Genomic DNA, 16,573 nt, shown 5'->3' on the forward strand with positions numbered 1-16,573 from the left:
AAACTTGCAAGGCAAATAGTAGCTCAGGGCAACAATATTTCTTATTTCCCAAGGATTCTTCAATGAATATGGAGATTTCTTGTGCATATTTGTTCTAAAGACAAAGGCCACAATATTATCTGAAAAGCATTTACGTATCAGTTCAAGCTGTCTGAACAAGAGTTGAGGAATTTTAGCAAAACTTCTTTATCATCTATCATTCATCTGAGCTATTCAAGACGGATTGTGCAATAATTGTTGGGGAAAAAAGGAAAAAGAATCGGTTGTGTATTATTTTTGGACAACTGTCTGGCATTATTAGGAAAATAGCATATTGAACACATTAACAGAGCTAAGCATGAAAAGACCTGCACTGAAGCCATATACTGAATGTTTTTCAGCACAGAATTATATTGTTGTGAAATTCATTAACAGTTTATTGCTAATGTCAAGGACCATGTAGGTGGGAGGTTAATAACCAGCCTGATGAGATGTTTGACTGCTGGGAAGGAATCTGTGTGATCTCAGCTGTCTCCACGGGTGCTGCAGGAGGATACTGATAGACAGTTGAGGTTGAGAGCTGTGTGCCTCTTCCAACTGGAGCTATTGTGTTCTGTTCTGTTCTGACATGCCTTCTTGCAAGAAGATCTATTCAGCCTCCACACAGTGTGGTGAATCCTGGGATATGGTGTGGGAATTTCCTTCCCATCAACCAATAAGCAAACTTAGAATAGCTTAAAGAAGACTAGATTTCTAGAGCCTATAATTAGGAAAAATAAATCCCAAACATTATTGTTAGCACTGCTTAACCATCCCTTTCCAAAGCTTGTGCTGAGGGCTTAACCTCACTATGAGCTAGTGAGACCCATTTTTTTTGCAGAACTTTCAAGATGCCCTGGTCAGAAGGGCCTGGTATCTCCTGTAGGTGCTTAGATGGGGTCTTACCCTCTGTGTTTTCCCTGTTAAGTTGGAGTCATGTTTATGGAAGGAAACTAATCATGCCAAAACTTGATGCTGCTACATTCTTAAGTAGAAAAGAACTTCATTTAGTTTAATCTCCCAATAAAGAGTCCTTTTTACTGTTCACTTGAATGGCTCTCTGTAGACAGTGTTGATTTTCATGCAACATGGAAAATTACAATAATTTCTGAGGCTCCTGTTTGTCTTTCAGATCTGTTTGAGACTAGTCAGTGGACCTAAAAGTTCTTGATGAGAACTGGCATATGGATGGGCAGATGATTAGGCAGACAGATAGACAGCAGGAACACATAAGACTCATTTCATTAGGAAACTGGACTGAAAACAGAAATAGCAGTGGGTACTTGGACAGTATTCATATTCTGGTCACCAATTAAAAAAAATGCCATTTTTTTTGAAACCATTTCAAAACTTGTAGATGACATCCTCAGTAGTTTAAGCAGCAAAGGAAAAAACAAAGGAACACTGCTGAGACCTTTTTCCAGCTCCTTTTTTTTGTTCAGAATGCTACATTTTTATAGTTTGGATTGTAATTTGTACCTTTAAAGCCAGATTCAGCTTGGACAGCCATGGAAATTTCAATGCAGGATTAATGTGTGTCATTAAGCAAAGAAATATGGTCTAGTAGTTTTCAATAGCAACAAATGCTTGCTATGGTACTTCTCTGATCAACATATTTTTCACTTACTGTAAAGCCTTTGGGCTGCTCCAAGTGTATGAAATATCCATGGAGGAAAGCTGACAGTGAATTGTTGTAATTTGAGCTGGCCACTAGATTTCTGCAGCAAAGGGCATTCTTGCTCCTAAACAATTTCCTTCCAAGCAGAAAACCAGCTCACCAAAAGGAAAACTCCTTCCTCCATTTAATATTTATTTATTTACTCATATTTACTGTTTACTTAGAGGGCTATTTACTTATTGGCAAATTGATCCAAGTCAATCTGTTGTCTGACTGTCATTAACAGGGAGAGGTTTGCTAGGTGCAGACAGAGAGGGCAAAAAGCAGGAATGCTCCTTTGAGTGGTAGAAGTACATCATAAATCCACATGCAGGAAAAACAAGTTCCCCAGAAGAAAAGCATAAAGAGAAAAGCAGCTGCTTAAAGCTGGAGACTTCTTTTGTAGAGTGCTCTGAGCAGAGCAGAGCACTACAGACATTCAGAGTCCAGTGACTCCTTTGAACTACAGTAGCTCTAGAAGGCCATGGAAAGAGTTGGGCTTGGTATTTCCTATGTAAGATTATATTGGAATGCACTAAGCAGTCAGACTCCTCTCTCAGCTGTCAGATGGGCAGAGCTGTTACCCTGTGCCATCCTTCCTTCATTGGTGCTGCTCCTCCACAGCTGCATCAGCAGCCGTGGGGCTCTGTGGCCAAGCACCAAGCAGCAGCAGTCAGTGCTGGCCCTGCTGGCCCAAAGCAGGGCACTTTCCCAACACGCCAAGTGAAACACTGTGTGGTTCACACGCAAAGTGGAATTTGCAAGAGCTCTCACTGCTAAACTGCTTCTGCTTCCTTTGAAATTGGTTCTCTCACACATTCCACTTGTTCAGTTGGGCCGATGGTGAAAGTTTTGAAAACTCCATTTTATGAGTATGAGAAACATGATAGAATCATAACAGAAACATAATATATAGCCTCTGTTCACCTTCTCTGCTTTCCAAATTCCTAGTTTAATTCACCAGTTGATGCTGCCTAACAGGTTGCAGAAGTCTGCCTTCTCAAGCAGTCATGAGACAGCCTGCAAATTTCTCAATGCACTTTCATAATATATCAAAACTATTTACCACTGCCTCCAGAGAAGTATGCTTTGGAACAGTCTCATAAGGTCAAGTTATCCCACTGAAACACCTATTACTATAAAGAGAATGAAAAGAAAAAAATAAAGAAAAATGAACAAGCCAACAGCAGCAGCACAGCCCTGGAAAATATGAAGTCATAAGTAGAGTTCAGCCAGAGCAGACTCCCATTAAATTTTGTTTAAGAGCCAAGTTCCACCCTGAGATATGTGTGAGCTGCAGTTTATTTCAGGGGGAGCTGTGCTATACTTCATGCCATGGCAGGGCTTGGACTCAAGTATGTATCTGTTACAAGAGAGGAGTAAAGCCCACTTCCTTTTTGCATTTTTTTGGTTCTGTCTGTATAGATCAAATAGAAAACTTAATGGAATGGATAAAACATGCCTCAGGCCCCAGATTTACAGGGCCTCTCTGTCAATTTTAATTCCTTCTTCCACAAGACCTGACTGTCTGCCTTTCTAAATCCACCCAGCTCTTTTCACAAGACATGATAGTCTTCCCCTCTTCCCCTGCTACACCCACAAGTGTTAAACACACAAGCAGGAGCTCTAAGGATTGTCCTTCTAGCTTCTTTGCTCTTGAGAGTCCCTTTAGGAGACAGTCAGCAAGCAGTGCTCCCTAGGAGATGCACATGCTTTATAAAAAAGGGTCATACACAGCAGTCTGGCTTTAACTCTTTAAGACCATACACTGGATATTTTTGCCTGCGAAGTAGGAGGCCTGCTTAACGAGGAGGGAAGAAGGGGTGGCAGAGATGTTCCCTACCCTGGCTGCATTCCAAGACAGGGGCTAGGCTTACCAGCACCTTTGTGCTCTGCTGGGTTACACAGCTGGCTTCAGACGAAAGCCTATATCATTGCTGGGGTGGGCAGCTGCTGCACAGATGGAGGGGACAAAATTATAAAGTCATGGTCACACACCCCTGCAGGCACTGTAGTTACCTGGGAGAACTGGACAGAGGAGTTCCCTGCTCCCTGCCACCAGCTGTGCATTCAGTAATGCTGAACTTCAAAGGTTGAGTTCTTTCAAGTACAAGTTAAAAGATCTCGTTCAAGAAGAGTGGCAGACAAGGCTCAGTCCCGCCAAGCGCCAAGTCTGGATGTGAGCAGGAGGTTAAAGTACTTCATGTGAGAAACTCTGGTAAATGCAAAAGCTTTTATACCCCAAGACAACCTTTTAAACACTGAATTACTAATTCTGGCTCAAAACTTTCCCACTCCTCAGATCCCTTGATGGTCAGCCTGTGCTTTAACTCTCCATTAAGCATCTGCTACCTGCTCTAGTGGGTAAGACAGCCCATCAGCTCCTTGCAGCACTTCCATGGGCAGAGATTAAACAGATTTTAAGTCTTGGTTAGTCGAGAAAACCCAGCACCGTCAGGATCCAACCCACATTGGCCATCACTTGTCATGGATTCTGTAGCAGATGGGAAGAGGTGGCATTGTCCCTGGGAAAGGAAGTGTCTTTTCCTTAATGCTGGTGTAACCTAACAGCTGGTGTGGGCTAAGGGAGACACAGGCAGCTCTGGTAATGCTACAACATCATTTCAGTGTGCAATGGCAGTGAAACAAAGGACAGGGAAAATTGGTACCAAATCCCATTAGCTAGAAGATGGATTGGAAATATCCCAGCAAGGCTGGGGAATGGAAAAGACAGATGTGTGTGGCCCTGGGAGTCTGGAGAGACATATAACCCTCGGCCACAGCTGACATGCCATGGCTTTGTGTCCATTAAGGGACAGAGTTTGCATTTCTTGCTACATCTCCTCTCACCAAGGATATTTTCAGCAGAGGGGGGAGTGGGAGGAAATTATCCTCTAAGGGATATGGATGCTCATGTCCACAGACAGCAAGCTGGTGTCCTGAAGTGCCAAGTAGTGGAAAACAAAATCAATTGCAGAGCTGAACACCCACATTTATCCGTATTTCCCTGGCAAACCTCCCTCAGCCACCCACAAGTCCTAGACCTTGCTCTGTGCAGCAGGCAGCAGGGCATGACTGGGGAGAGTTGATCTCCAGCTTCTTCTCAGGTGTGAGCTGTGAAGGAAATCACTTGGGTGGAAAAGGGCATGTGCTACCTGTTACGGTTTCCAAGTCTCTTTTTCTCCTTCAGTGAGGAAAATATACCCTGCTCTTCTGGAATAAATCACAGACACAATCTTCAATTACAGAACATGTGCTTTTCCCCCTCCCACATCTCCCCCCAAAGACTACTGCAGTTTCATATCTGACAAAAATAGCCATCCACACCTCCAAAGGGAGGAGCTTGTATTTCTTCCTCTGGCCATCTTCAGCAGCTGCCAGCTCTGCAAGACCCTGGGGCTGCACAATGATTGAGGTGTGGGGGAAGGTTCAGCCAGAGATTTGGTACTCAAGTCACTTAAAAACAGCACAGTGGGAGCAGCAGCATGGAAGTAACTCTACTGTATGTTCTGCTGCTGGACTCTGGAGAAAACAGGACACAGGATACATTTCCTGTCTGGGGAAGGCTTGTAGCAGCCTGGGAAAGAAGGCATGACCTTTTCCTTAAAGGAAATGCAATTTGTGGAGAGGAATAGGGAGAAAAAGTCCAGGCTGCATTTTCTCTTAAAAACAGTGTCATGCAGCTGTACCTCATCTCACTTTGTCCCCTGTTTTAAACTGATCTTTATTTATTAAGCAATGCCACATTTTAAAGTTTCATACCTCTCTGCCAACCCATTGTTGCTCCAGTCAGTCATGAACCTTCTGACATAAGTCAGCGGCTGTTGCAATGAAAGGTTTCATTCACTGCAAGCAAAGGAAGCCAGAGGAGATACCTTGAGAGCAGAAGGGCTCAGCTCATGCTCTGTTTCCAGCTCACAAATGGTTATGTCCCCAGGATGCTGAGATTAAGCATCTCACACAGAACGTGGGAGGAGGAAGAAGAGTCTTTGTCTGAGATTCACAGATTTTAATGGATTCCAGAAGGGAAATCCTTTACCCAGGAGCAACAGCAAAGTTCAGAGAAATGTAAAAGCATTTATCTCCCCAGTTATGTTCCTGACTGCCAAAAGCAGGAGGGGTGATTTATTCCTCCTTGGAATAAAGGATCCCCTATGGATCATTAATCCACAGGGGAAATGAGCTCAGGAACTGCAGACATCTTTTCTTAATGTGCAAGAACCTTGAATCAGTGGGAAGTTTTCTTTGGGAGCATACAGGATCAGTTTATCTTTATTTGCTCCCCATTACCTCCAGTCTTCAATAGTGTTTCCTACAAGAGCCCTAGTTACCATTCATAAATCACCTTGCCTTCAATAAAATCTGTGGTGATAGTAGGCAAGGCTGCTGTGAGCTAAACCAAGGCATTCGAAGCATAGTATTAAAAACTTAGGATCTGAAATCAGCAAATTCTGATACAAAGTCCAATAAAATCAATATGAGCAATCTCAAGTTCCAGGGTACAAGTATCTCAATGACAGATTTCAACACTGCAACGGCAGCTTGCAGTAAGTAAGGCATTTCCTGAGAAACTCTGCAGAAATGGGAAAGACACAGAAATAGTTGGGTATTTGTATACAGGCCAGGATCTCATGTGATCTTAGGTGATGAAGTTTTCAAGTTACAGCTAGAGCTGTAAAGAAAACATGCACAAAAACTTATGGTAGGAAAGGGGTTAGATCTGGTGGACACCACTTTTTAATTTTTTCTCATTTCTTTAAGAGTAATAAAAATAGTCTCATTTTTTCTCACTTTGACTCTGTGAAAGCACCTGAAAATATTTATATAATGTCTCAGTTGCTAACTGAGGAACATTATAGACTGTGTCTCTCTATATATATTCACAATATGCAGACATTTACAATATACCATTGTTCTATGGTGGATGGCATTTTATATTTTTTTTACCTCAGCAAAAAAGAAGTGCAGCAGGGAATTACACTTCTGTATTCAAATCTCTCAAGAAGCACTCCATACTTAGATTGGCCAGGTTCCACATAAGTCTGGTAAATACACATCCTTGTTGCTGTAAATGACTTACAAGATCAGAAATGTGGCTGAAATGGAAAACCCAAAGCTGGCTGGTGTCCTTGGGTTTTACGCTCTTGTGTGTGTCTGCATGTGCACACAGCATTCGTTATTTTGACTCTTTGTCACACAGGCTTTGACAAATTGAAAAGTAGTAAGATTAGAACAATCATGTTTACACGTATTACCACCTGCTACTTCATTTCTTCCATGATGCTTAAATGTTCAGGCATGTGGCTTTGAAACACGGTACCTTTAATGCACTTAAAAACCCTGCTGGATTCCCAGCTCTCTTTGATCTCCACAGTCTAGAGACTATCTCAGAGAATACAAATAAATGTGCTTAGGGGAAAAATGTTTTCAAGGAGAAATCCCTAAAGTCCTTCCAGCTTGATATGCATTACCAGTTGATGTCATACCTAAGGTTGTTTTTTGCATTTTATCTTCATGCTTCAGGAGGCTGAAATCTCTATCCAGAATCAGCAACTTGATGAGGTAACTTGGGAAGACAGATGTGGTCAGCACCACATAAGCACTGAAATGTCAAATAATTATTTGGTGATTCTTGTTTAGAAAAGAGATGGAGGGAGAGATCATTCTGCCCTGAGAAATTTACAGACTAAACAACTTAAAAAGAATACACTTTTGCAATGTGTAGAAGAAGAAGAAGACTGTTTTTTGTCAAGAGGAAATGGGAAGGATGTGAGTGAAAAGCTTGCTTAATCATGAGTAGGAAGGATACATTAATAGGAGAGCTTCAGACAGAAGAAAGATAACCAAGCTATGAAAAACCAGGTATGAAAAACCAGCTACTTTTGGGGCTGTACAAGATCATTTTTCCATCTCTCACCATGCCAAGTCACCATGTGTCACTACCCTTGTGGAAATGGCTTGGATTTGTAGTAATTTCAAATTATTCCCTGTACAGCAAACACAAATCAGATCTGGGTTCCTGGGTCAGGGTGTGGGATGGTTGACTTGGTAAGAGGTGTTGTGAGGAACCAGATCCATTCAGTTATAGAAAAGGTAAGAGAGAAGGGTATTTTTCACTTTTTAAAGGATGTTTGTGGGTCTAGTCACTACCTATCGCTTGTAGGTATGATGAGTAGACAGCTCTTAGTGGGAGATGGTAAAGTGCCAGAGGCAATCAGCAAGGTTTCAAAAGATTTCATTTCTTCACATTAGGTGGACACAGCCTTCATGAGAAGGACCTACCAAGCACCCTTTGAATCATATAATCATGGAATGGGTTGGGTTGGAAGGGGCCTTAAAGAGCATCTGTTTCCAACCACACCCTCAGGGTCAGCGACATCTTCCACTAGACCATGTTTTTCAAAGTCCCAGCCAACCTGGGCCTCTTCTCCTTGACCTGGTGGTGTTCTTCCTGGCTTTGGTGATGTTAGTAGAAGTTGTTCACTCCACACTTCTTCATGACCGGAGCAGGGATAGGTTGAGTAACAGGAAAAGTGACAGTGTTCAGAGCACACTGATTGGTTTTGCAAAAGAGTGAAAAACCCCTTTTTCCCCAAAGCAAAGGGGAACTGGGACTTGGTTCCCAATTGCAGAATTGCTTCCTGGTGTACTCAACATGTTATTCAGTGTTTTTTGTAGAGAGAGATACAGCCAAATTTTGTGTATAGCCCCTCTTTCCACCAAAAGCTTAATTGCCATTAGTGACTGGTAACATAGCTTCTTTAAACCAAAAAAAGAGGTCCCTATGAGTTCAGTGTGGGGAAAACTGGATTTTTTTTTGCAATAGAGTCAAAAAATCAAAGGCTATTGATGTAATTATGGAAATTCAAGCGAGACAGACAATAATCATCTCTCCCAATCATGCGATTCACAATGTAAAAACCATGTCCCAGTTGTAAATAAAAATTTCTATGTGATGAGAGGAAAGATCTGGAGAGGGGAGGTGTTGTTTGATAGCAAGCTGTGAAGATGAGAGAGCAAAGAGAAATCAATAGAGAAGAGGGAGCGCAGAAGAGAGGGCAACACCCAAAGGAAACAAAGCCTCAGCCCAGATGGTGACAGGGAAAGATCTATGTTTTCCTGACCTGTTCTTTTCTTCCTTCCCACTGGCAGCACAGTGGAAGGTCCCTGAGAGAAGGGGGGAAATGGCATTTAACAGCTGGGACCTGTTTGTCTCTCATATGTTCAGAGATGGCCATTTATGTGTGGGCTAAGAAAGGGACAGACAGGTAGGACTAAGAGGTGCAGAGGATATCTGAACTAAACATGAGAGAGCAGGTGTGAGAGAGACCACAGATGCATCAAGGATTTAATTTCCTGCTTGCTTTGTTGGATGGGACTGGGAGTGTGCTTATTACACTTGCATGAACCATTGACAGTTAGAAGAGCAACCTCAGCTAGCTCATGAGTGCGGGTTATAAAGTTCCAGGAAATAAAAAGACTAGACTATTTCATAATAAATTGGTAAACTTCTAGCCCTAATACATGCCAAGAAAATAGTGAAAGCAGAATTCAACAATACATTCTAGAAGACAGAAATAAAATACAACAATCCAGCATGTAATTTTAGACATCAGAATTTTTGAAAATGTACACAAGTTTCCTAAACTCTTAAATTACTACATTTTTATGGTAATTCTTCACCATCCACTAAAAATATTTTTCCCCCTCTACTCATTCATACAGGTAACTCTTTAATCACTTGTGTTTAACTGATTTGTGGTCTATTTGTCTCACCTAAGTATTGTTTGGTTTATCTAAAGTCAGCCATGAAGACCTGCTTTTTCATCCCTTCTTAAGTGACTGAAATTTTTGAAACATCCAATTAACAGACAAGAAGCATCTTACTTTTGTCTTAGTAAGAACACTTTTCAAAGAAAATGAGATGAACAGAGAAGTTTACTTACCAAAAAAAAAAAAAAAAAAAAAAAGTTAAACTGGAATAACAATTCTGTAAAATCTCTTCCAGCATAAATTAATCTTCTCAACTGTTTGAGGGTGCCACAGAATTATGTAATACAACTGAATTGATTCTTGAATAAGTATTTTGTTTCCAAAGGAGGGTAGTTTTTTTAAAGAATAACTTTAATTTTGGTATGAATATACTAATATGATCAGCATTTCTAGAAAACTGTCCTAAAGATGCAGCTACCAAATTCTCCCAGCACAGATGAGCTAGAAGCAGAATATAAATCTGAACAAATAAAGCCATATAAGTAGTGGAAAGGATGGTGGACATAAATACACATGTCTTTGTATATGTATGCACACAGATATAAGGTATATTGTATATACATACACTCTGGGTGTATATATAGCTGTGAACAGACAGAATTCAAACTCATTTTCTAGGTTTGGTGTTACTGAAAGAGTTTCTGCTCACAACTGTAAATACCTACACATTATGTCATGATTTGATGTCTGATTCTGTATGGCTGTGAACTAGTCACACATGTCCTGTATGATGTGGACTGTCTCATAAAACTAGGTATTTTAAACATGCAGTCCCCAGTAAAATAGGCATTTATCACTCACAATAACAAAGAACTGTCTCAGGGTGTGTTCAAATGGCCCCCTGCAACCTACTGATAAAAAGCTTAACTCAGTTTCATGGCTTATCTGGAGAAAAAAGAGGTAGAGACCCTCATGAAATAACTGAATTCTTTTTTCCCTCTTAAGATGAAAAAGAGAGGCAGAGGAAAGGAAAGAAAAATCACTTTAAAACTCTAATGCAGCAGAACAAGTTTAACCCATTGAGATTTTTAGTGAAGTTTTCTGCTTCATCAGGAAGAACCCTGTGGTGAAACATATGTCAGAAGAGAAGAAGATATGAGAAACTGGCGTCCTTTGCATATGAGATGATTAATTAAGAGGAAAATCACTTAGCCAGCTGTCTCATTGGTGAAACTACATGTGCAAGGTACATCTGCAATAAGGGATCAGTTTAGCACAGGCAGTGCATTTGATTTCCATGCTAACATAGCAGAGATAGGAATCTGGTGTGAATTAGACTGTGCTGACTCTTCGAGAAACAGGGGAGTCCAGATCTTATTTCAGCCTCAAATTATGAGCTGCATGTCTGTTGTTGTAGCATTGCAGTGCTGGTACTTGATGCAGTTATCAGTTACAAATAAATTATCCAGAGAAGAGAAGCCTTTCATCCATTCGTGTTCATAAATTGTTGGCAAACAAAGCCTGATTTCTCCAAGTGACACTTTTCTCCATTCTCCAAGTAGTTTTTCAGAATGCTTAGCAATTGGTGAATTTTTTATCTACTCATTTCTGGAGTAATGCTGTCAAATTCATCTGACTTAGAAAATTAAGGAAGTTAAACACAATTGTCTTCTGCCCAAATACTTGCCCTCCTAAGGTGTTTCTATATTCTTGTCACTGTGGCATCTGGGTTTTTCGTGCATTTTCTATCACAACTTGTATGTGAAGCAAAAAATTGTAAACAATCTTCCTACTCATATCAAATGCTGTTTTCGAAAGTTTTCTGATCTTTCTGTGGGAAACAAGCAGGCCGGTTGCTAAATAACTTCTATGTTTTTTTTTCCTGAGCATGCATTACAGAATTAGGCAGTGGGAAGCAAAGAGCTGCTGCACCAGTGATTCTACTGGAATCAAAACAACTTCTACCTCACCAGCTTTTCCAGCTAAAAGCTGCTGCACCAGCAGTGTCCATGGAGAGCAGTAATTTCTCTCCCACCTGTAATCTCTCCTCTTTACCAGCCTTTTGAAGAAGAGGTGACTGTACAGCACCTAGTACAATCAGGTCCCTCTGTTGGCTTGAATTTCTCTACGCTATAGGAATACTGATCCCTCCCCAACAATAGAGGCAGGCACTGCACAGAGAACACACACAAACAGACTTTCATTAGACAATGCAGTCCTGAAAGCCTGTTTTACAAAAGACTTTGCTGATTGGACTCAGTCATTTGAACAGCTATGCATACAGGGTATATTACACAAGAGCCTAGAAAGAAAGGTGCAGCAGTATCAGCAATGAGATGCAGACACTGCACAATTCCATAATATTAACAGGCTTAAGAACACAACTGGCCACAACCTGAATCTTTAACATCTACTGTGTATTTTTTTTTAATGATGGCCAGCAATGCTGAAAATTGTGTATTTTAAAACAGCAGACTCCTATTTGGGTTGACATCCTCCCTATTCTCTCCAGCTTTGTGGTTTGCCAACATTTCTACTGTTAATTACTGAAATTTTAGGTGCATTCTGAGCCTTTCAATTCCCAGACTTTCACATAAATATGTCAGACAATGAGGGTGTCAGGAGAGCCCTGGGGTATAAAGCCAAATTTTCCAATTCATATGCACAGTGGTAGCAAACAAACATACAAGCAGAGACATTCAATTTGCATCAATGCTTGTAGGATTTGTTTTGAGATTTCTGTGCTAAAAATGAGAGGTTATTATAATCTGTAGGTTTCTTTTGTATAAATGCTCACAGGTTTACCAGTGAAGACAAGATTTTCATAATAATAGACTCTGTTTTTGTTTATCACTTACTGTCACAGGCAAACACCTCTGTTGATTAAGGTCAATGAAATCACATATATTGCCAAGGTGTGAATAACATGATTAAAAACCTGAAGGGTTCATTCAAGGCTTTTCAGAAGCCCTGTGTGAAAGGCAAGTGGTATTGCTCCAGGAACATACAAAACAAGCAGTTTGCAGCCACAAAATATATCTCATTATGAGTTGAAGATGTAGCAAGGCTGTTCTCAGAACCACGCTCCCCATTCACAGCCAGAAGTCACTCTGCCTTTATCTGAGGCCACCTTTGCAAGGTCTCAGCCTCTCTGAGGGGACAGATACATCTGTGACTCATTTTCCCAGAAGCTCTGTCCCTGGGGCAGGTGGAGAAGCTTGGGCTGATGAAGCCAAGACCTCCTGCTTGTAAAAGAGAGGCAGCACCAAACTCTGCTCCCCGGAGCAGGGCAGTCCTGGGTTACTGCTGGAGGACAGCTGGCAATGCAGAGGGAGTGCATGCAGCTCAAGGAGGCTTTGCTTCACTCTTTTCTTCCCCCTCTTCCTCCCACTGCAGCTGGGGCACGGCCTGACAACCAGCCTTGCTTCTTGGTTTCCTTTTGGGCCAGTTCTTATGGGCTGCATACATCACACTGCTTCCCTATCCCCCCAGGAAGAGGACCTTATCTGTGATGGGTGATGAGGAAGAAAATCCTCCACAAACTGTTCTCCTTAACCACTAACTCCTTTGACAGCTGGCATTTGGAGTATAAGAGACCCCAGATAAACATTCCCAGCCTGCTGGATACAGATGAAATCCCGTAAATTCAGAGCACCTTTTCCAAAGGGGTGACTACCTCTGACCCATAAAGATGGTGTTGCACACATCACTGCCTCCCCAGGTTGAACCTTTGACTTGGTGACGTTTATTGTCCTAATCCTTCACCTCATTTGAGCTGTCCCACTGCCTCAAAATAGGGTCACGGCAGTCTAACAGGAACAGGGCAAAAGCTGCCATCTGAATTGAGACTGCCAAACCTGTGGAGTTCCTCAGGTTTCATGGTTAAGTCAGGCAGCTACTGCTTGTACATGTGAGCAGGAAGCAAATTCATCACAGAGTTACTGTCTCCCTCACCTCTGTTATGTGTACAGAGAGCCCACTCACATATCAGGGGGATATCTGAGCTGGGCATGGAAAGTGCCCAAGGTGAGAAGACGGGGCATTCCCATATAGGAGCAGAATGCATTTACAGACTACACAAAGTTGAATATTTAAAATCTGAAACAGTACGTGATCCCCCCTGGATTGAGAGGATCATACTGCATTTATAGAATGAATAAAATTCCTTATCAGCCATGGGTGAATACAAGGAGATAAGCAAAGTACATGAGCAATTAGGTAACTTAACACTGTTCAGTTTACATCAGTTGGCAGCTGCTCTGTGGTCTCACCTGCAGGTATTCAGCAAAGAATTCCTATGTTCAGTGTATGTATCAGAAAGTTTTTGATGATTATTTTAAGCATTTTCACACCCATCTCAAAGATTTTCACTGTGGCTATGAAGCAAATTTGTTTTCCCACTTATTCTGCCTCTCTGGCAAACATGTTCTGTCCATGTCAATACACTGAACTTTCAATTGTTTCTTGTCTTGTTTCTTGCAAAATTAGCAGGAGTTTTACTAGGAAATAAGACCCTTTCCCCAAAGACGTTCCCTCAAAACTTCGACCATTATCAATGCACCAAAAGCACATTATACAGAAATATGATACTATCAGACTTCCCTTTAACTTTTGTTCCAAATCTATAAATTTTATCCACCTAATTTAAACCCCCCCCCAAAAAAAAAAACCCAAAAAAACAAACCAACCACCCAACCACAAAAAAACCCACCAAAAAACCCCCAAAAAAACTAAATCAAAACCCCCAACCAAAGACAATATATCATAACTATTTTTCAGCCAGAATACTCCTAGCTGGATTGCAAGCAATTTATTTTCATGGAGAGAATAATATGATTTTAAAATAGTTCAAGTTGAGAATTCCTGTCCACATATTGGAAAAAAACCCAGGAGAACCTGATGCATTTGTCTTTTTTGATTACGAGCAGACAAAAGGCCCCAAGGGGCATTAACTCCTCATGTGGTTTCCCCCTAGGGCCTTCTGTGGGGTCTGACAACCTGGGTCTGCCAGAGAGGTTGTTTGTGATGTAGTCAGAACTGTAGAGCTGGTCCTGGATGTGTCACTTGGCCAAGCCTGTCACTAAATGTACAAGATTGGGTCTGGACCCTTGTTGATATTTCACAATACACAAGAATAACCTCAGTGAGTCATGACCACCCTCCTGGACATGCTTGGAGAGCACCAATAGCAGTAATTTTCACAAGCTGTGCCAAACCCAAGCTCTCAGAACGCTGAATTAGCCTGCCTGTATCTTTCCTGGCTCTAACAGAAAACAAGCTGCAACAGAAAACAAGCTATAATATTGTAAACTGCAGAATGAAGTAGAAAAAAATATAAAGGTAACATCTAATCTTTCTTGTTGGTTAGAATCTGCAAAAAGGACTAAAAGGTAACTAGAAATTGCTGGTTGGGATTCCAGAGATTCTGCTTGCTGTGTCTTTTCTGCTGGATCAGGCTGCCTCGTTCAAAGCTTGGGAAACATTGTCAGTGTCTACAGCCATACAGAACAAATATCCTTACCAGCAGTATCTGGATCAAACCCTAAACTGCAGGCTGCTTCCAGCAGAGCTCTCTGTACTTTCTGCCTTCATTTCTGATGCCATGGTCTGATAAACAATTCTGCTATTGGCAGTTTATTTATTAAAAATAAAACAGAAGTACTTTCTTGAATTAAAACAAGAAAGATCACACTAAATCCTATCACTATATTTTTTCACATAAGAAAAATATATATATATATTGCAGCACCAAAAACTCAAGAGTTTTTTGCAGCTGATCAAATCATAATCCACCCCCTTTCCTTCACCCTTCTTTCTAATGCTGCCCCAAAATGAGCATTAACATAGTGCAGCTGAGCCTCTGTGCTCACTTCACTGTTCGGGCCAAATTCTCTTTTTTAAAATTTACTGAAATATACAGAGTTACACAAACAGAGGACTTGCCCTCCTGTACCCTCTCTTGCTGAAAAACCAATTTGCTTGTCCTTAAGCCCATGTTTCTAAATTTCCAGGAGCAGAAACACATTGTGGCTTTAAATATAGACTGTCAGTTTGTGGCTTGAGTCTCATGTTACACGCAGACAGCCTGAGACTCTAAACGCAAGCTGGGCAGCACCATTACTATCTCAGAAAAGCGTCAGTACGCTTTCAAAATGCTCTATAACTTCATTCCTGAAGGCGGGGGGAGGGAAAAACATTCAAATGAAACTTTTCTAAGCTGGGGTTTAGGCGGAAACGTTGCTAACTTTGCTTGGACCTATTCAGGAGGCAGAGTTTGCAGAGCCTGTTTCAGTCCTTCCCTCACACACGCGCACACACAAACACAAAGAATTAAGAAAGAAAACAGCTTCTTCCCAACTTTTTTTCCTTCAGGATTAGTCTCAGGCATTCCTTATTTTTTTTCCCCCCCATATGAAATGCATTAGACAATCTGTTCCTTAAGGGAGGAACTGATAAATCCACTCTTATTGTAAGGGGGGGGGGGGGGGGGGGGGGCTTGCTGTGGCAATTTCTTTCACATGTTGAGACTGTTTTTTTTCTAAGGGGGTAAGGGTACTCACGTGGCTGAGATGTCGCATTGTTTTGGGAACTCATAATTTACGCCTTTGAAAAATGGCTTATTTGTGTTGACAGTCTCTCTTCCCTGCTCAGAACTGACGGCGGGATTGAACAGAACAGCTGGAAGAACCCAGGAAAATGCTCCTCTTGTTCGGGCTCTCCTTGCCTGGCTCCTGACCCCTTTACAACTGGAAAAGGAAACAGCACATGTGTCATTCTCTTTTGCCTGTGTAGCTCACATGAGCGGGGAGGGGCACCCATTTGCAGATAGCAGTAACTGTATTCAAGTTTTGCAAGTTGGATGTATTCCACCCCTTTGCTAAATTAGCCAGCAACCAGTGGAAAGAAAATGCTCTTTTCATTCTTAGCCAAATCTAGACACACCTATTAAATCCACTTCCCAAACCTCTATCCACTGCTGTTGATGTTATTTAAGTGCAAAACTTGCTGCTGACTCCTTTTCCTAAAATGTCCACCATTAGTGGGTAAGATTGAAAGTAGGACTTTCAAATTTCATTGCCTATCATCCCCCTTAACCCTCTCAGTCTGACTGATTCTGTCCTTTTAGCAGGTGAAAATTGAGGATGGCATTTACTGGGTCAAAGTAGTTACGTCAGCATATTCCAT

General features: G+C 41.4%; 1 protein-coding gene across 1 annotated transcript in view; it reads right to left on the reverse strand.

Moving 5' to 3' along the window:
- GYPC (glycophorin C (Gerbich blood group)) overlaps positions 1-16,158 on the reverse strand; it is a 33,466-nt gene extending 17,308 nt beyond the window's left edge. The window contains exon 1 of the mRNA XM_041405741.1: positions 15,949-16,158. Within this exon, the coding sequence (XP_041261675.1) occupies positions 15,949-15,982 (34 nt within the window). The 5' untranslated portion in view covers positions 15,983-16,158. The remainder of the gene's footprint in view (positions 1-15,948) is intronic.
- Positions 16,159-16,573: the final 415 nt, after the last annotated feature.

The sequence above is a fragment of the Onychostruthus taczanowskii genome, unplaced genomic scaffold (genome assembly GCF_017590055.1).
Source record: "Onychostruthus taczanowskii isolate IOZ18803 unplaced genomic scaffold, ASM1759005v1 scaffold10, whole genome shotgun sequence".
Classification (NCBI taxonomy): domain Eukaryota; kingdom Metazoa; phylum Chordata; class Aves; order Passeriformes; family Passeridae; genus Onychostruthus; species Onychostruthus taczanowskii.